Source organism: Periplaneta americana, chromosome 12 (assembly GCF_040183065.1).
Source record: "Periplaneta americana isolate PAMFEO1 chromosome 12, P.americana_PAMFEO1_priV1, whole genome shotgun sequence".
Lineage (NCBI taxonomy): Eukaryota > Metazoa > Arthropoda > Insecta > Blattodea > Blattidae > Periplaneta > Periplaneta americana.
Genome location: NC_091128.1, coordinates 115238258 through 115259771, shown reverse-complemented (window position 1 = coordinate 115259771; position 21514 = coordinate 115238258). Strand labels below are relative to the sequence as shown.

Below are 21514 nucleotides of genomic sequence, written 5' to 3'. Positions count from 1 at the left end.
ACAATATAGTTGGAATTTATACAGAAGAGGTTTACAATATAGTCTACTAGTACAACACAAATCTACTAGTACATCACAAGGAGGAGTGAACGACATTTCACACAAGTTGAGAGGATGCGAAAACATTTATTTCCCCTTCTACTTGCCTTGAGTCCGTCAGTGACAGACCGGTAGCTCTTATATCTTATACCTGGACCCCCTGAACTGTACACACTATGAAATAAAATATTAACTAAAGTACATTAGTAAATATAAAATATAGCCACACAGATGTGTGACAATTACATGTTTGACTATATTTTAGTGTTGTTCTTAGAATTTTTTCAACTAATAATTAATTAAATTAAGGAATGTTAGTTTGTATTATGAAGTGAGGAGGGAGTGACACAGTGCAGATTATCCCAGTGTGCATGCTGTAGAGTAGCAACTAGCGGTGAAGAAAACATTTATCTTCTGCTGTCAGTAACTTTTTAATGTGCCAGTTAATATAAACAGCAATAAAATGAAATAGAAACGCTTAGTATAGACTTTCGGAATATAGATTACAGGTAAACACTTTCAATAATAAAATTTGTCACTATATTGAAAGTGAAGTAGTCGAACGTTAGTAAGATGGACAGTAGTATCTTCCCCTTCACTGATGATAGAGAGTGTGAGTATAGGGGAAAGGCCTATCAACCAAACTGAAATGGGAGTAGAAGCACTATGCCTTATGTCGATGTAGATTTTGTTACTCTGACATTGAAAAATTAGAGAAGGGAAAACGATTATGGATAAAAAAAAAAGTACTCAGATCTAAATACCGGTATGTCATTTTCTCAAAAAGTACGCCCCTGAGTTACATTGAGGTTTACTATGCTTTTGTTCATAGTCATCTCAGTTATGGGACCCTGTTGTGGGGGAATCATATCTTGACTGTTAAACTTCTTATTTTGCAGAAGAGAGCTGTAAGGATCATTTGTGGAGCTCCTCTAAGATCGCATTGTAAACCCCTTTTTATTAAGTTGGGTATACTTACCTTCGTTATATATTTCGAGCTGCCTTCTTTATGTGAAGAAAAAAGTTTTAAGTTCAACCGCTAATTGTTACCTACATGTTTATTCCACCCGTAATAGAAATAATATTTATCCTAATAAGAATAAATTTAGTATTACTCAAAATAGTTTTGATACGGTTGCAATAAGACTTTATAATAGATTACCTTCTTATGTAAAGTAATTTTCTTTTCATTTATTTAAAAGGTCGCTCAAGACTAAATTGAAGGAAAATCCTCTTTATCGACTTGATGAATATTTTAACATTAATTTGGTAGTATATTTTGTTTTTGACGTTGCTATACATTTTTCTCAAATGTCTCCAGCATTATCTATCTATCTCTATCTATCTATCTATCTATCTATCTATCTATCTATCTATCTATCTATCTATCTATCTATCTATCTATCTGTCTGTCTGTCTGTCTGTCTGTCTGTCTGTCTGTCTGTCTGTCTGTCTGTCTGTCTGTCTGTCTGTCTATCTGTCTATCTATCTATCTATCTATCTATCTATCTATCTATCTATCTATCTATCTATCTATCTATCTATCTATCTATCTATCTATCTATCTATCTATCTATCTATCTATCTATCTCTATATCTATATCTATATCTATATCTATATCTATATCTATATCTATATCTATATCTATATCTATATCTATATCTATCTATCTATCTATCTATCTATCTATCTATCTATCTATCTATCTATCTATCTATCTATCTATCTATCTATCTATCTATCTATCTATCTATCTATCTATCTATCTATCTATCTATCTATCTATCTACCTACCTACCTACATCTCTATCTCTATCTCTATATCTCTATCTATATTTATATCTATATCTATCTATATCTATCTATCTATCTATCTATCTATCTATCTATCTATCTATCTATCTATCTATCTATCTATCTATCTATCTATCTAACCGTCTGTCTGTCTGTCTGTCGTCCGTCTGTCCACTCCAACACTGATGCATTCCTGGACTCAAGATCTTTGTACCGTAGTAATTAATTCTTTCACTTGAAGTATAACTGTTGGAAGAATATTAAAAGGCGGCTTCGTCGCTGTGTAAAATTCTCTGTAAGCAGCCGTCGATACTGCTTACGTGAGGTCGTGGGTTACTTACTCGAGAGCCATCAAGCTGCCTTCTCGGGTTTTATTGTGAGTTGAAGCGACCAGGCATTAAAGTATATGACTACGATGCAGGCAGCGTGTGAAGACGGTTGTTTTCTTGTATCTTTCAGGTTTGCCGCAACGTGATTTGTCCGGTCTTGTGGGAGAGACGATCTTTCTTCCATGTGATGTGGATACAGAGAAATGCGGAGACCTACACAGTATCAAGTGGTATCGCGGATCTTCTAGGATCTTTGTCTTCAGCGAGATGGCCGGCATCGCCCGATCTGAGGGAGATTACATGGAACGGTGAGTACATGAACTTAATCAAACAGGGCTGTCCAGAGTTCCGATGCTATCGCTACTTTTATGTAATAGGCTATCATAAAATCCTCTGTAGCGAAAATGTCTTTCTCAGGTTAGTACTAGTTTAGTGCTGTTGTGAGTTCTGTTTCAGCGGAGAAGATATTTGATTGCGTAGTGCTGTAATTAGTGAAGGACAGTCAAGACTTTATTGTCGATGGCTTCAACTGTTACGACTTGAAACTTTAATGGTGCTGATAAGCAATAATTTTTTTTTTTTTTGTATCAGACGAAGTTCCATCACGAGAGTCCCATTGTTTGTGTGTAGGTTTGTTTTATCCGGGTAACTTCTTTTGAAGTATACATTTTTATAGAATCTTTTCATGTTTATTACAATTACCTAAATTCATAAATTGATTAAGTTTTTATCATTATTGCGTTCATTCATAAACTGGCAATAATTAGCTCATATGCGAAATCATTCTTTACTAATTTATTCGTTTACTCGCTAAATTACTTACTCATTTATTCGTAGATTTATCTTTTACTTCCTTAGCTGTGAAATTGGTTAATTAATTTATTATTTCATTTACATAATAATTATTTCTCTAATTCACTTATTTATTTATCATTAATTTATTAATTTGTTCATTGACTCTTCGAAAAATGGTCCGGCTGTTAAAATCAGTGATTTACAAGCCTTTATAAACATAGATTTACTGAACTCGGAAGACATATTTACAAAATAGCAAAGAAGCAGTAGTTAGAAATATATTGTAAATTAGAAATCTATTGAGATATTTTGTAAAGTTTTGTCGTATGAAACGTAAAATTTGTAAAAATTAAAATTAAAATTTGCACAATGTATCTGGTACAAATAGGTCTATCTCTGTAATTATTGAACCAAGAGATTTGAAACTGCAGAATTGAGATAATGGCATACTTGTCTGTGAAAGCTTTAAGGAATGAAATTCTAGTCAGTAGATAAAACATATTTATAAGAATATACTTCACATCTTAAGAATTAGTATAATATTGTCTCTTTTACTTTCGTCAGACGATAACTTAATTTTTCATTATTTTTACTTCTAGAATGTATCGTTTAGTTGCTAATGATTGATTTATCAAAGTGGAAAATTTGAAAATAATAGCTGTAATATTTTATGAAAGAAGATGTATTTAAACCTTCAAAACATTTAGTCTTTAGAAAAATTCATTCACATAAGTATTAACATTACAGTACTTCTACTCGAGAGTCAATATAAATCCAACAAAGTCCTTAAAAATGGCGCAATGTGCATAATCTATACAGTAATCAATTCAGAAATTATTGAATGCAAAAAATAACTGCGTGAAAAACTGAAACATTATTTTTAGTTATTTTCAACGTCTGGTTATTTACTAACACATTAATTCTATAATTCACTATTTTATTCATTTCCAGACTAACAGATTATTCAAGAATTCATACACAAACCATAAAACTCTAGCTTCTGCATTCACTCATTCAGTCATTTCTGCATTCATTCTTATTCACTAAGTTATTTATTTATTTATTTGTTTATTTATTTATTTATTTATTTACTTATTTATTTATTAGTTTACCTACTGAATATTTCATAGTTACTTCCTAAATTGCATAATTTTTCCTTCATTTCGTCATTAATGCATTTGAAGAGCTTATTTTCAAAACGACCCTTGTCCATTCACATAACTTTGTGGGAAATCACGAAAAATATGTTCAGGTCTGAAATTTTTTAATAGCTAGGCAAGAGACATCATGAAACAAAAGAGGTTGGCTACATTTAAAATTAAATGGAACATGAGACTCTTTTATTCCAATGCTGAAACTAATACTCTTTTGCAATTTTTCCGGTTTACAAGAGAGTTTCATTCCACCAGTAACTTTTAACGCAAGATTTTAGTGGTTTAGAGGGCGTTCTGAAGCCAAATCATAACAGTTTTATTTAGAGTTATATTTGAAGAATTGAGCGGTTCGAGAGTAAAGCATTGTAACTGACGTTTTAGTGTTTTGAAATTATTAGTAGTAAATATTTATACAAGCAAAAGTTTGTGTAGTTACTAGGAAAGTAAAATCTGTATACTTCTGCCATCTGTTGAGATCTTGGGAAACTAACTACTGGATTAGACGCAGAATGTAAGATACATATTAAACGCTACGTATCTCATTTTCAACCAAAATGTCAGTTACCATGTTTTATGCCCGAGCCCCTCAATTCATGGACACAGAAAGTTCATCAGGTGGACAAGAGAAGTTTTGAAAATAAGCTCTTCATTTATGTCATTGCTCAGATCGGTTTTAATTGTTGTTCTCGAGTCTTGGATTAAATTGAAGTCGTCATCATTCAGTTCATTTCATTGAAATTTGTTGAAAAAATCAAAACTTAAATGTAATCAGGATTTTGAAGGAAACCTCATTCTAATGATTTTAAAGGAAATATACAAAAGAGAGAATTATTATTCTTTTTAGCACATACTTAATATTTTGCTCCATGAGGTATAGGCCTACCATGGGAGACACTGTTCTTCGAGTTCAATGTTATTGTTGTAAAAAAGACGTTTTCAGGGTACGTAAATGTGTTTTGTATGCATGACAGATTTAGTTTGCCTGTGTTCTAATATTCACGTGGCTGAGTCGCAGACCTCTGGCCTGTTACACAGGCGGTCCAGGTTCGAGTCCCGATCAGGTCTGGGATTTTTCAGCCGGTGGATTTGGGAATGCGCCTAGCTTGAAGGTTAGATCAGTAGATCATAGCATTCGCAGTCCTGAGCCATAGTGCCCCCTCCCGTAAATTCTATTCCATTCCATTCCATACATGTTCACCTTCAGTTCAAAACACGTGAAACTCAGTAAGAGAAAATAAGATGCTTGTGAATGTAATAGGCCTAACAGCTGCATTTCTTACAGTTGCTTCAATTCAGGGCACGTAACTTCTTATCTTCAAATAAACTATAATGCTTATTGCATAAGCGCCTATTCCTATTTAATTTTTAACTTCTTTACCTCTCCAAATGTAATCCTATACATATTAAAACTGCTTTCGAATCAAAGATATAGGAAATAAATTTCTGTTTACGTTGTCGTGGTATCCATGTTTTGTTTATGACTTGTTACAGTAACACATATTATTATATAATAATATATATAAACTTTTCCGAGACAGGAATTTTACTTTCAATGAAAGGTAGGTGAAACAAAAGTGACGCTTTCCGCAGAATATTTTTACTTTTAAAGAGAGATTTTTTTTTATATCTGATGCGTACACACACAGTTGTAGCCTTTGTCTTCTGTTATATATAGAATCATTGAAATTTAAATTATTCTCTTTAACTGTATGATAATGAAATACCAACTTCTAATTTTTGTAACGATGGTTCTAATTGATAAATTGCATTTTTGTGTTTATGGAGTATAAGCAGGTGAAAGGAAAGATTATTCACGATTTTATCCTTTAATTTTTCACCCCTAACTTTATTTGAGCATACAAATAGCAACAAAGGTTATTGCATAGCTAATTGGTTGACTGACAGATCGATTAAATGGTATTGAACTTCAAAATTGTATCTTATGGCCTACTATAGATATATTTTGATATTGACCCGCCACGCATAAAATCACTGAATACAGAAATGTGTTCACCTTATATCATTTTCGTCGTTCAAATCATTTGCCATAAAAATAATTTTTCTCATTAATGCGACTATTCGTCATGTTTCTTCAATTAATTGACAGTATGATTCTGCAGACATTGAGGACACTGTATTATTCTTCAAATATTCACTAGGCCTACACATATAGGGTGAACATGAAGTCTTTTCTTGATTATAAATGTTATTACTAAAAAAAATGCGCTAGATACAGAGACACGGTTTTCAGCAAATGATAACTTTGTCTTCAAAGTTTTCATGGATGTACCTCAATACGTGCTCAGTTTATTGCCCGGAGAACGTCAGATCAAAACCCGATTTCATGCCATGTTTTTGCCAAACTCTCAATTTTCCGATCTCCAAATCCGAACATTGTGTCTGTTGACTTTTCCGGAGGAATGAAAGATTGCCTCATAAGGAAAACGAATTCGTTTAAGATAGTCATTGTGTTGTTCAATTTCTTTCTGAATATCCACAGCAAATGCAGCACATCGAGGACAGTCTTCTGGCAACTAAGCTTACATGATTTGCATTTTGTGCGTGTCGAACTGCAGCCAAAACTTCCGGAAAAGTCGACAGCTACAGTGTTCGGTTTTGGGGTCGGAGAAGCGAGATGTTGGCAAGAAACATGATATGAAATCGGGTTTCGTTCCGACGTTCTCCGAACAACAAACAGAGCACATGTTGAGGTGTATGCTTGAAAACTTGGAAGGTGAAGTATTGCTGAAAACCGTGTCCCTGTATCTAGCGTAGTTTTTCAGTAATAAACCTACAGCAATGGTCGTCAGCACTTGCTGAAATGGGTAACGGGTAAGAAGTGTATCTGAATATGCACCGTCGTGCAGAAGGGAGAGGGAGGAAACATACCCGCCAGCATCTTCGGATGCACGCCAGTGCAATGTCTTATCTGCGGGTAAGAGAAGCTAGCCCGAGGGTGCACCGTGCTGATGACCGCTGCAGCACAGGAAATCATACTGACAGCGAGTAAATAGTCATGGGATTCAAACTCGCGATATTAACTCCCACGTAACGTTAAGTTTGTGCGTATTACCCTTTACATACATCGCAATCAGTATTTCTCTGCAATAAATTATTGAAACTAAAATATGAGTCATGTACAGTTCATAAATTAAATACTGTATACGAAGGAGTGAATATTGGTAATGACTGAAAAGAGAAAAAGAAAAATAAATTATAGGACATTTAAGGAAACCTTAATGATTTCGTTAAAAATTCTATATTCGAATTGAAGTATTATAATACAATGTGTACTTTCTTTAACACTATAGTGTAAGCTATTTAAGATTATACCAGGCATGAGCAATATGTCCCCGCGCGGGCGTTTTATACACCACCCTTTCATTTCTCCCTCCACAAATATTCTTCCTGTCTGCGTTTGCATACAGTAAACAGAGGTTGAAGTCGGTGCCATAGAGTTCTAATCAGGATGTGTAAAGTGGTGGAATGTGGCGAATAAATTGTAGGTTTTGTTTTAATTTCAAAGAAACATGAAAAGAAGACTATTTTGTTATTTTGGATACAGGTAAAACTTAATGCCTCAACTCTTCAGTTGAGATTTATATAAAACATAGGCTAATAATATCAGACGGCACTTCGATCTTGAACATAACACGAATTTGGAAAACATAAACTTATTGCAGAGTGTTTAAAATAGGGTAGTTAAAAATTGTGTATATTAATAAAATAGTTGTTACATGGGATAAAGCAATGTGTTATTTTAATTTTATTTGTTGTGCAGGTGAGAAAGTTTTCAAGAATCTACAAGAATAATTTTGTAATGGAAAAGCCAACCCATAAATACTACTAGTTAAAAATGCAGTCCGATCAATTTACCGCATTTGAAAACATAGTCGAGACATAGAGAACAATAACTTTTTGCAAATGTCGGGTAAAACGGGGAAAGGATTTTATGGATTATTGCGTCATGAGAAATCTACTTACTAGCACTCTTTGAAACCACATATGTCTGCGAACAATTTTTATTCTGAAAAGTATTGAGCGTACACATCTAAGAGCCTAACATTTCGTAACTGCTTTACGTTTATTTAATAATAGTATTCATCCTAAAATAGACATACTCGTCCTGACCCAATAGTATAGTCGATCTAGAGTTTATAAGTGATTATTTATAAAACGTGCTAAGCCACAGTAATCATATGAATGCCTATATCATGTATTTGACTTGATTTGAAATGTTTTTAATGTAATGGCATGCCGTATTAGTTTTGTACATCCCTAAGGGGAAGAGTAGCGAAGTTCATGTAGTTACCCGTTGATGTAAACATAGCAGCTACGTCCGAAATATTGTGGAACAAGTGAACTCGATCATCTATACCTCTCCTCCCTTATGCCCACGCCTGGTATGTACATAGCCCATGTACCCAATATATCCATGTCAAAGAATGAGAGCGCAAGGAGAGAATGTAAGCTAAAAGGTATCAAAATTAACGTCCTTGCAAGGCCTCTTTAGACTCAACATGAAACCTTTTATGTAAATAGGATAGCTTTAAGCGTGTGCCTTGCATGCTATTCTGAGATTCTACGTCACTGTTGTACCTCGTTTAAAGGCTGAATTTCCCGCACTGAACATGCCTGTCTCCGTGGGTGGATGATTGTTCACTTTTGTCGAGGTATGTGGATGTGAGGCCAGTAGCTGGCTGATCGAGCTTGGTCCTGTATGGGTTGTAACCAGAGTGCTGCATTGGAGTTAAATCGCTCGCTTGAACTCGGTCGAGTGTTGCACCCTCGAGTGAGATACGATCGGTCGTGATACGCTCGTAACAAATAGAAGCACAGTACAAGGTCATCTCACCGACATGTCTTATCTTGTATGGAAGGCGACAGATAAGATACACATATGTTTTGCTCACACGGTAAAAATAAGGCTTTATTTTCTGCGTTTATGACAAACGTTTAATGGAAGAGTCAATGGAACGTATCAAAACAGGAACATGAAGTTATAAATGAAATAGTATGAAAAACGTCGATATATAGTTATTATTCCTAATTAATAATTATTCAATATTTGGTTTGCCACATATGTAATATGATGGGTCCATACATAGTGTTCCGCCTATATACTGCGACAATGCAGAAACGTTTTACAAAATATTATTGATATAGCAGTAGATTAATAACATTATTAGTACAGAGATAACGTCAAAGAAATTATAATAAAACGAATAATCAAGCTGCACAACTGTTACAGACGCAAAGATTGATACACTAATTATTAGACATTATTATTATTATTATTATTATTATTATTATTATTATTATTATTATTATTAGAAAACTTGATCCAGTTCTTGCATTATCGTGATTGTGTTCTCCGTTTATAATAATTACATTTACATCCAATAAAATCTATCAGATGTGGCAAAAAACATTTACCTACAACATTTATATTACATTTTAAAGCAAGTTTTGTAGTTGTACTATGGAAAGGTTAGTTAAACACTGCAAAGTTTTGAAATGATAAACATCTATGATGTTACTACACAGTTCATCACTGTAACAAGAACAAATATCTAACGCTCGGCTTATTCCGTTCGAGGATTTATCGCTCGTGACAATTTTACCCATCATGCATGTGCGCTACCTATCGGATTATGCTATGAACTACTTGGCGCTCGAGCGAAAACGTCCGATGCAGACCTCTGGTTGTAACACCGCGGATTTACTTCTTAATTTGAAGACAACAGATAAACACGCGTGTCCAGGTAGAATTTCAAACTTCTTTCATAACAAAGTGATCCACAATTACTGTATTAATAGCAGAATGGTGTTATAATGTTAAATTGAATGAATGCAGTGAACACTGTATGATTTTCTTGCTTATTGCCTCCTACGCATTGCGAACCGTGTGACATGTATCATAATGGCTATTTTGAATAGATATTAGATCCTTCCGTTTTGTCAGAAAAAAAAAAGTGAAACCAAAGATATATATGAACGCGCTCAACCAGTTGGTATTTTATTCTGTACAATATACAAAAGCCGTCAATTGGCCAGACCCATATTTACTGTGCAAATAATCATGAAGGAAGATTATCCGTCCATTGAACCGCTCATAGATAACATGGGAGCTGGATGGATCATATGTCCATTCCAACAAAGCGAGTATATGTGACGCATTTCTCTGCACCATGAAATCCATCGGATTTCGTCCTATGTCGGAGACAGCTTAGCGTTTACACCCTGTTATTTAGTGGTGATTCGAACTGTTGGTCGAGGGTGGGAAATGCTCTGTGCGTATATATATGTGGATGTGGAAGGGGGCGTAACAGTGGGAATTTTTTTTGTTTGGACTGTCGTGTTGTTGTGTAGGGATTAAGTTGAGCGTATTGGAAAGCTATCACCGAGTGTGCGTTGGCTGTGCGCATAGTCTAATCCAGTCTGTTGCATTGTGGAGGCCAGCATAAATAAAATCTGTAGCAGTCATGCAGTTTCGTACAATGCGATAGTTTAATATGGAGAAGAGCTGTTTTAATCGCGCCAATTATTTACTCCAGTAATTTGTATTACGCGATCTTGTCTCCAGAGCTGTCCTGCAGATGCAATGTGGGTAAGACTGCTTAAACTCAGAGTTTATCCCATAATTGGAATCGGCTTATATTTTAAATGGTAGTATTCAAAAGGAAAAATCGTCATATAAAATATATAATTATTAAAGCATTGCTCTATTAAAACATACCTCTTTTTATTAGTTTTACAATAATATACTTTCGTTTGGGAGTCTCTTCTTCACACATCTGAAGAAGAAGAAGAATAAGAAGAGCTCAAATTGTCTTTCTATTTTTTTAGGATAACTCTTTCAATCTTCTTTTACAGAGTGTTAAAAAAAAGTATCCAGTATTTTAGAAGGTGATAGTATGCATCAAAACAAGAAAAAAATATCTAATAAACATGGGTCCTACGACACATACTTTCTGAGATCTCAACACTTGTCCATAGAAGGTGCTCAATGTCACGTCCATTCATGGCAACGCATTTTTCTGTTCTACAATAGAGCAGTCTGCCAGATAATCATACCGTAGTTGCTGGCATACTGATACGTCGCAAGGAATACTGAAAACAAAAGTTTCGTTGCGGGTAAGAACGGGGTTCAGCAGAAATGGTGTTGTGAATTTTCGTAATCAGCATGTGTGGGCTGATGAAAATCCCCATGCAGTTCAAGATATAAGGCAGTGGTCGTCAGCACTTGCTGAAATGTGCAGTGGGTACGCGGTGCCGTCCCGTGTGCACTGTCGTGCAACAGGGAGAGATAGAGAGCATACCCGCTAGCAGCTACGAGATCACTGTAGTGCACTGCGTTTTCCGCGGGTAAGAGAGGCTAGCCCCAGCGTGCTCTGTGCTGACGACCCCTGATATAAGGCATCAGCACCGATTCTCAATCAACGTATGAGCAAGCGTTCTTGGCGATAGATTAAGGTGCTACCACAGAGATTAACTGGGGCCTGTTATCAGGACTTTCTTATTAACGTATTGCCTACCTTGCTGGAGTATGTGCCATGTCAGCAAAGACGTGGTTCATGCATGATGGCACACCACCACATTTTCTCCACAATGTGCGTGAACACCTGAGGCTTTCATTTCAGGACCGCTGGATTGATTGGGGAGGCCCCACACCTTGGCCTGTTCGTTCCCCAAATCTAAATCCTCTAGACTTTTGTTTATCAAGAACAACCAGGTCAGTTTCAAAGAGTACGTGATTCCTTACGCCGAAGAGCCGAGGAATGCATTGCCATGAATTGATGTCACATTGAGCACCTCCTACGAACAAGTGTTCAGATTTCAAAGAGTAAGCTTCTGCGTTGTAGGACCCATGTTTATTAGGTATTATTTTCTTCTTTTGATGCATACTAGTACCTCCTAAAGTACTGGATAGTTTTTAACACCCTGCATACTGCTCGCCGTCTCATTATCTTGATTAATTTTTTATTTTTTTATTTTTTTTATTTAATTTATTTATTTAAATTCAAATATACAGAATAAAGAAATATAATTACAAAACAAACAAAGAGAAATACAAATAAAATAATACAAGCAATATAAAAAGAAGATACAGTAGTATTAACAAAATTTGAGACCGAATGAGCAGCGCTCGTGCTCGGTCGCAGTTCAGATGTAATATTAAAATAAAAAATAATAATAATAATAATAATAATAATAAATAAGTAAAATAAAATAGGAACTAAAATATAATTACAGCGGCAATGGAATTATAAAATGTAATATTAACACTAGAGAAGAATAATATCGCACGTGAAAAGTAGGACTGATATATATATCAAAATTATAGAATACAAATATAATATAGGTTGATTAATTCATACACATAGGCTATAAATTTATTTAATCAAATTGAAGATATTAACACGTTTCTAATTTTCTTGTTATATGTTAGTGGGTTACATGTTAGAAGTTCTGGGTGTAATTTAGTTAAAGCATTGTACAACCGAGGGCCAAAATTTATGCTATGCTTTAGACCAGCAGATGTGAGACATTTAGGTTCTACTAATGTTGGATTAATATTTCGTCTTGTGTCATAATTATGTGTCTGTAATACAAACTTATTACGATTTTTATGATAAAATTTTAACAGCGTATACTTATAAATTTGTTCAATATTAAATACGTTAATTTCAGAATAAATTAATTTAGTTGGATAATCGAAACGTTTCTTCAAACAAATTTTAATTATTCGTTTTTGTAGTAAATTTAACGGACTAAGATTAATTTTTGTACTTCCACCCCAAACAATTATACCATATTGAATGATGCATATTCTCGTCTTATGTGATTACATCACTATTTGACGAACTTTTAAACATTCTCTGCAATACTATAAACTAGTAGGGCTGAATAATGTAGTACCCTGAGTAAGAGCTCTAAAATAAGCATGTCATGAACCATAAAGACATTCGTCTTTTACAAGACAAAACTCGGTGAAGTCATAATTACTGTGTTGTGTAGTTTTTTGGCGCCAAACAGTTATGCTAAACAGAATATGTGCATTTTACTAGAGCAGTTTTTCGAGCTGCTTCTGAAAAAATGAATCGGTTGGATGGATGGATGAATGGATGGGTGGGTGGGGGGTGGGTGGATGGATGGATGGATTAATGGTTAGGTGGGTGAGTAAATATATAAGTAGGTAGATAGGTAGGTAGGTAAATAAATAAGTAAATAAGTATAGGCCATTCGGTATCTCGTGAAACCAAACAGCGCGTAAGGGGAAAGAAAGTGTAGGTTGGCAAAAAAGGCGTTGGGTTGGGAAATTTGTTCCTTAATGAGATCGGATCAACTCTTGCAGACAAATCCTACTTGTTTCTACTATTGCTACTACTACTTTGATGGTGATTAATTTCCGATTTACTGCGATCTAACATTTAAAACATCTTAACTCCTGAATAGCTTCATTAGAAGCAGAGAGCAAGGCGTGTATAACAACGCTTTCCTCATATCGCTCTGGATTGTGGGTGTTCACGTGTCTTGTATAAATTGTCCTTGAACGCATCCTCTCGGAAATCCTCCCCTTGTAATTAGTCACTACGAATACAAGGTATAAGGGCTGAGGCCTGACATCGGCGCATGTAGAGAGAGACTCGAGTGCTCTCGTGGAATGGGACGATCATGCTCCAGATTCGCTCGGCTTCATTTCACCGTTGTTTGTTGCTCGGCGCCCTCCTCCTAAGTTATCTTGTCTCTGCGCACGCATATAAATTAAGTTCAAGATTCACAACTCAGTCAAAAAGGTTGCCAACGCAGTCGAGTCGCAACGTTACAAGCCCGCATAACTAACGTTGCAATGCTAGTTGTGTTTTAATTGAAATGATTTCTCATATACGCAACATTAAAGTACGTCTTGGTGGAATGAGAAAGCAACGAATATGCGTTCAATCATCTCTTAAGTAGTAGACATTTGTCTTTGTCAAATTTATTTTATTTTTAAAGACTCCTAGTAGCGAAAATTCCATTTTGTGCTATCGATCGGGCTTAAGGGTGTATGTACAGTAATGGAAAAAAAACGGACCGACGGAATAATCAAAGTCCCCGAAATGAGCCACTGCGCATGCTACGCTCGCATTCACAAGATAGCGAGTAATCTATTGAAATTGTTGTAGTTTCGAATGCTGACGTAGCCAATTTCGAAAGCCATTAGAAAATGAGCTGGTAAAATTCATGTTCTGGAAATAATAAGTTAATTAAGTATTAAAATATCGCTGCAATTGCGTGTACCAGTAACTGAATTTTGTGCTGTTGGGAAAGAATCTATGTGAGTTCCAAACCTAGTGGCAACTTGTCTTACCTTATTTTTCAACGTTTCATTGAAGGAACTTAAGAGAAGATTTTGTAGGGGAAATCCGAAAATGAACGTAACCCAATAGTAACCACAGCACGGCTGAACAGCAGTAGAACAGAGTAGCAGAATAGTTCAAAATTCTGTGTAGATCGAGTGGTGAAAGGGGACGTTGCTATCTTCGCGTAGACATGGGAGTCGAGTCCTTCGACTAGGCGGGTAAAGATCGAGTAAACTTGCCCAGAAGTACTCAAGGAGATATGCGAAAGCCAATGCGCAGATTTATGAAGTTTTTAATCTGGAAAATACCAGAATTTATGACCAACTTCGATCATTTGGTAAGAAATTGACAGATATCTGAGCTGCAAATGACCACTTAAACGCTTGGTTAATGTGACATTAAATATGATTTTGAGCGTGGAAATAAACCATAAATTTTGTGTGATAGCAAAAAAAAAAAAATAGAAGTTAATCAGGATTACACTTCGAAAGAGAAATGAGACTCCAGACAGGTCACAAGTCTTGAGTACTTAATGCTTCAGATAGAGATCGCGGCATTTATCTGACACGCCCACTCCTATCTTCTGAAACATTATGATTATACCTTTGCGCATTTACGTAGCCTGAAGGGAAATACAAAACCCATTTGTCTTCTTCATATGCTCTCGAAAATTACGGTGGATTAATCAATTAAGAAAGACCCGTATAATAATGTTATTACAGCTTTTCATACCGTCCATTTGTGTATAATATTCTTTATTATTTTGTATAATATTGGGGGAGTTTTCATCAGAAAATGAAAGCGTAGCGTGTGAATACATCAGTCATCATCAATCAAGTATGAAGGAAAAAGTATGATAACGTCTTTGGCTATATGAACTTGGAACATGAAAGCAATTATTCATGGACGAAATTGTAGATTCAATTAAGAACACAAGTGCACTGGAGCTTTCAGCTTTATAGGTGAGAAAAATAGACTACAACCCTCTATAGATTACAACTCTCTTCCGTCCTCCTACATATCTCTCTCCTGCACTCACGCTGGCACACACACACACACACACACACACACACACATACACATTAATTATGTAAAACCTAAATGTGAGCAATCAGCATTTGAATGTGATATTATTATATCAAAAATGATTTTAAAATTCTATTATATTTATGTTAAGCTTTGACATAAAATTGAATGTTTAGCACACATGCAAAAATTAATGTATTTTAATATATAGTAAAACTTGTGTTGCTCGTAACTGAAAAGGGAATGATTTGAATTACACAAAATTCCGAACCACGTATAAATAATATTTTAATATAATATAATTTCCGAATGACTAGAAATCAGTTTACGGAACATCCATAGACAGGTGGGAACCATAAGAGTTTGTTTACATTATCAAATATGGTTTAATCAGTAAAATGTAACTGGAATTTTAATGTTCAAAAGGCTAATTGGGATTTACCGGTCTCAGATCGGGACAAAAACCCTGAAAGAACTGATATTTTAACTCTTGTGGTGAATTTCGGTGAAGTCCGGAGAGCCTAATTAGTCAAATCCACTCTCCTCACCTCCACGCTGGGGATCTTCTTAAGATGCGAGATGACATGATGAGTCTTCCTACGGTAAAAGATTCCGGACGTAAACTATCCCCTCATTCGGATGTCTGGGAGGGGGATGCTAGGGAAGGACACATTATGAAGCAAGCCAACAGAGAGAAGAAAAGAAGACTGAGAATTGGAGCGTGGAATGTAAGAACTCTTCTGCAAGCAGGTAAGTTGGAAAACTTGAAGGAATAAATAAGAAGGAACAAAGTGGATGTGATGGGAATATCAGAAGTGAGATGGGAAGATAGTAGTGAGTTGATGAGTGGTGAATTTAGGTTGTTTTACTCAAATGGTGAGTGCAAAGGAAGTCATGGTGTTACTGGGACCACTTATGAAAATTAAAGTGATATCAGTGCGTTATGTAGATAACTGGATGGTAATGACGAGACTACAAGGGAAGAAAATGGACTTAGTGCTAGTGCAAGTTTATATGCCACATAGTGGATTAGCCGACGAGGAAGTGGAAGAAAGCTGTGACAAGATAGAAGAGATAGTAGAGAAGGAAAAAAAGGGAGCATGCGTTATCCTAATGGGCGACTGGAATTCAGTTGTAGGAGAAGGACAAGTTGGAAGAAGAGTTGGAAAATATGGATTGGGAAAAAGAAATTATACAGGAGAATATTTGATGAATTTCTATAAAAGAAATGTAATGATTGTTGGAAATACATTATTTCAACAACATAAACGAAGAAGATACACATGGACATACCCAAGGGACGAAAGGAGATCGGATAGACTATATACTCGTACAAGAAAGATTCCAAAATTGCTTTAAAAATGCAAAGACTCTACCAGGAGCGGATATTAACTCAGATCATGTTTTGCTGATAGACGAAGTAGATATTCGTCTGAAGAAGATAAGAGGAAGACAGGTGACATAGAAATTGAACATGGAAAAACTGAAGAGCGAAAAGGATAGAAGAAAATTTGAAGCAAATTTTCGGGAGAAAGCCACTACATTAGAAACCACACCTGAGAATAGTAATGAGTACTGAACTCATTTGAAAATTGTATACCGTACAGATAACAGCAGAAGAAACAATAGGATACACAGAAGGTGTGAGAATTAAGAAACCTTGGGTTACAGGGAAAATGTTGGAGAAGATGGAGGAGAGGAGAAAATGCAAAAAACCTTAAAAACAGAAGAAGGTATAAAAGCTATAGAAAAAACTAAACAACGAACTAAAAAGAGAAACTAATAAAGCAAAAGAAGAATGGAAGAAAGAGAAATGTAAAGAAATAGAGGATCTAGAGAGTAAAGGAAGATATGATTTAATGTACCGAGAAGTAAAATATTTGATCTTCACAAATAAGAACAGGAAATCCATGTGGTTGATAGAGGATGACATCGGAAATGAAATAACAGAAAAACAAGGAATACTATGCAAATGGACGAAGTATGTAGAAGAGTTATATGAGACAAGGAATTGTCCGGATGACTTAGCAATAGAAGACGAATAAGCCGTATCAGAAGACGAAAAAGGATTTTCTATTTTAAGCGAAGAAGTTGAACTAGCGCTTAAGGAAATGAAGAATGGGAAAGCAACAAGAGTTCTTGGAATCCCAAATGAATTAGTGAAATGCTTGGTTGAAGACAAGAAGCAAGTTCTATCACTATGCAACGAAATATATGAGAAAGGCGAATGACTTGAAGATTTTACGGAGACAGTGTTGATTCCAATATCGAAGAAAAACAATGCCAAGAAGTTCAGGACTATCCATCTATTATCGCACTCGGCGAAGATTCTCTTGCAAATACTGAATCGACGTTTATATTCTAAGATGGAAGAACAGTTGGAAGAAGAACAGTTTGGCGTCAGGAAGGGAAAAGGTACGAGAGATGCAATTGGACTGCTACGAACAATCGGCGAAAGATACCTAGAGAAGAATAAAGAAGTGTATGTAGTATTTGTGGACGTAGAAAATGCTTTTGACAGAGTGAATTGGAATAAACTGATGGAGATCCTAAAGAAAATTGTGGGAATGTTATATTTCTCACTTAGGTACAGGATGCAGGGCTCATAAATAGATTTCCTCTCCACATCAACGTGATCTACCTGTAGAACATCCCTCTCAAATCGGCTTGTAGGATCAAGAACTGTTCCCTTACATTGAGTCATGTGGATGGCTACAATATCAGCTATTTGTTCTGTCAGCTCTAAGGATGAAACGCAGTGGATCTCTTCGTGTACCTCCCATCCACAACGCTTGATGACATCAGCAATACCGGTCCTGGCCTTATGGTATCAATTATTGCGCAGCAGCTCCGTTTTTAGACAGAATCCCAACACGTAACCAAGAGTTTCCGTCTCGTTGCAGCCGGGATGGCGACAACGGGTTGTGTTGAAACTTCTGTCGAGCACAGATCTAACCGCAGACAGATTGCTGGACATTTTAATTGCATTGATGTATTCTGAAATTGATAAATTTGCTTTTGATGACATTCAGGAATTAGCCGTGGGGCACTCAGAATGAATATTCTTTGTTTCGTTTCTGAGTGAATTCGTTCCGAATCCAAACAAAGTATTCAAATAGTTTGTCTATCTCTTCTTTGGACGACCAAGTTGTCTTTTGACTTTTACGCTGTAGTTAATTTCTAGTTCATTGATATGTTGTATGCTTTCGAAGCTATATTGCATCAATATTAGTTTGTTCAGACTGCTAGCCTTGGTATACTCGTATTGTATATCACAGACTTAAAAATCATAGTCTGATTTGTTGAGCCGGCCTTTCAGTATAAAGAGCTTAATCATTTTTTAAAAATGAAAGTGATAAATTCATATTTCTACTCATCTGGTAGCTCCTGTAATTATCTATTTTCCTTTGTTCTCTAAAATACTTTAACGCAAAAAAAATGTCAACGAAAAGAATTTATTGCCGCTTCACTTAATCTCACAATTATATGCGGGAGGAAAAAGTTGAATGCAGGTCGATGACCCAGAGTTAACCATGGGATGTTTCCGACCATCATGGGGGAATATGCGGAGTTGAGATAATTAAATTTGCTTACAATTTTCCCACCCTCTTCCTTTTAAGAGAATTCGCCAATAAACGTTTGCTCATGATTAAAACTTTACACGATGTTGCGATCTTGTTTAAAAAGTTCAACTCCCCCCCCTTCTCTCTTTCCGCATGGTGTACGCCGTAAAGAAGGAGGAGGTATATACAAGAGGAAAGTTCATCCCTTGTGACCCTGAGTGAGTGATCTGCTTCAACTTCCTCACTGCCTCCCGAGGGACATGAGTACCTATCCGTTACGCCATGAGACTATAAAGGTCCCCAGTTCAATTCCGGAAATGACGTCTGAGGATATTATTTTATATTTTTTGAGGAGGTATTATGCAATGACAATTTTTTTTATAAACAACTTCAAATATTCACATTCTGTAAACTGACATACTCAAAGGAGCCTACTCAGTTTCAATATTTATAATTATTACACATAAAAACAAAGACTTATGTATCTAGGTATACAAAAGTACACATAATTCATTAAACAATATATAAACAGTGGAACAATAGACAAGACACAGAACAGATCTTATTTTATGATTATTATACCTGTTTAACTATTGATTTATTCTAACTTCAAGAATACTACATAGATTTAGAGTGTAAATTCATAGAGCAGTGGTCGTCAGCACTCGCTAAAATGTGCAAAGTGTATGCGGTGCCGTCCCGTGTGCACCATCGTGCAGCAGGGAGAGATAGAGAGCATACCCGTTAGCAGCTAAGGAGTACACCATAGTGCACTACGTTCCGCGGGTAAGAGAGACTAGCCCCAGCGTGCTCTGTGCTGACGACCCCTGGTATAGAATGTCTGATCATAATGTGGAACAATCAGACAACACTGTACTGCTGACAATAAACGTAATCCTAATCACTCTTATGCCAGGTCAGCACTGAATCCCACGAGGTGGAAGTGCTTTGTGTGGAGTGTAGCATTGTATGGGGCAGAAACATGGACATTACGACGAAGTGAAGAGAAGCGAATAGAAGCATTTAAAATGTGGATATGGAGAAGGATGGAGCGTGTGAATTGGTCAGACAGAGTAAGAAGCGAAACTGTATTGGAAACAGTGAATGAAGAAAGAATGATGCTGAAACTGGTCAGGAAGAGGAAAAGGAATTTACTGGGTCGCTGGCTGAGAAGAAACTGCATACTGAAAGATGCACTGGAAGGAATGGTGAATGGGAGAAGAGTTCGGGACAGAAGAAAATATCAGATGATAGACAACATTAAGATATCGCATCCTCAGAACTATACTGGCATAACTCCCAAAACACTATTTTCAGAAAATTCAGGGTTTTAAGATAAACATAAGATTTTTTGTACACAGATTTATATGTCAATGGGGCATTGAATTTTGAAGTGCATTTCAAATCTTTAAACTCGATTTTCTCAAAACAGTGTTTTGGGAGTTACGACAGTATAGATCTGAGGGTGCGATATATGGAAGGCAGAAAGTAGGAAAGAATAGAGAATGCTGGGTTTGCAGTGAAAGACCTGCCCTTGGGCTGAACACAATGAATGAATGATTCTCAGTCAGTTTAAGAGAGCGTGTATTATGATAATAAATGATTGAAAGAATTTTAGTTTTGTTCTTTAAATGTGCAGAAATTTGATCCGAAGAAATGTAACATTTTGAAATTCCTTTGCTGAACGAAAAGTTACATTTTGTCTTATCGAATGTCAGCACATTTAAACGGCAAAACAAAAATTCTTTCAATCATTTATTATTATAATTCACTGTTAAGATTCGTATATCCGAAATATATAGTAAATTGTAGGTAATTAAATAAGTAAATAGGTCTAATGTGAATGGATGCATAAGTGGTATTATGTCTCTTGATGAGAGAATGTGAGTTTGCACAGGCACTGCTTTTGCAGCATGTATTCAGCTTGCACTTGTCAAGATGTGACTGCTAACAACATAACTTTGCTGGCGTCGCATGTCACTTTAGATTCTGGCGTAGAATAAACAATGACTGCAGCGTAGTGTATTGTGCACTGGGGCGATATCATCGCACATAATCTGAATGCACTGACATGTCAACTCTCTTCAACGTGTCGAGACAGCACAACGGTCCAGTTTTACGACTCGCACATCAATATCTCAACAAGGTGGAACCGTCCAATCGCATACATACGGTGCGTAACATTACTGTTCATGCTTCATACAACACCTTACCTTTTCTGTGCAAACTAATTAAATACTTTATGCTATTAGCAGTGGTATTTTATCTAACGGCGCTTTCAACAGCTGAGTTTATTTAGTGTCGAAGTTCATTCTGAGGGAGAAATGACCAACGTATTTTTTCTGCAGCCTTATATCAGGAACAAGGTTCTCTAGCACGCCACGGCACGGAGGTGTTAAATTTTTTAATTCATTCATAGTTTTCTGCACAAGGGCAAGTCCTTTACTACAAATCCAAGCTCAATCTT

At 35.9% G+C, this 21514-nt stretch overlaps 1 protein-coding gene across 16 annotated transcripts in view; it reads left to right on the top strand.

Moving 5' to 3' along the window:
* The window catches only part of nrm (neuromusculin), a 1323427-nt gene that overhangs the window by 120711 nt on the left and 1181202 nt on the right, over positions 1-21514 (top strand). For all 16 annotated transcript variants that reach the window (XR_011335314.1, XR_011335315.1, XM_069842000.1 and 13 more), the window contains exon 2: positions 2294-2471. Coding sequence is in view for 14 of the 16 variants with exons in the window: in XM_069842000.1 (XP_069698101.1) it covers positions 2431-2471 (41 nt within the window). In the remaining 2 variants the exon portion in view is untranslated. The remainder of the gene's footprint in view (positions 1-2293; positions 2472-21514) is intronic.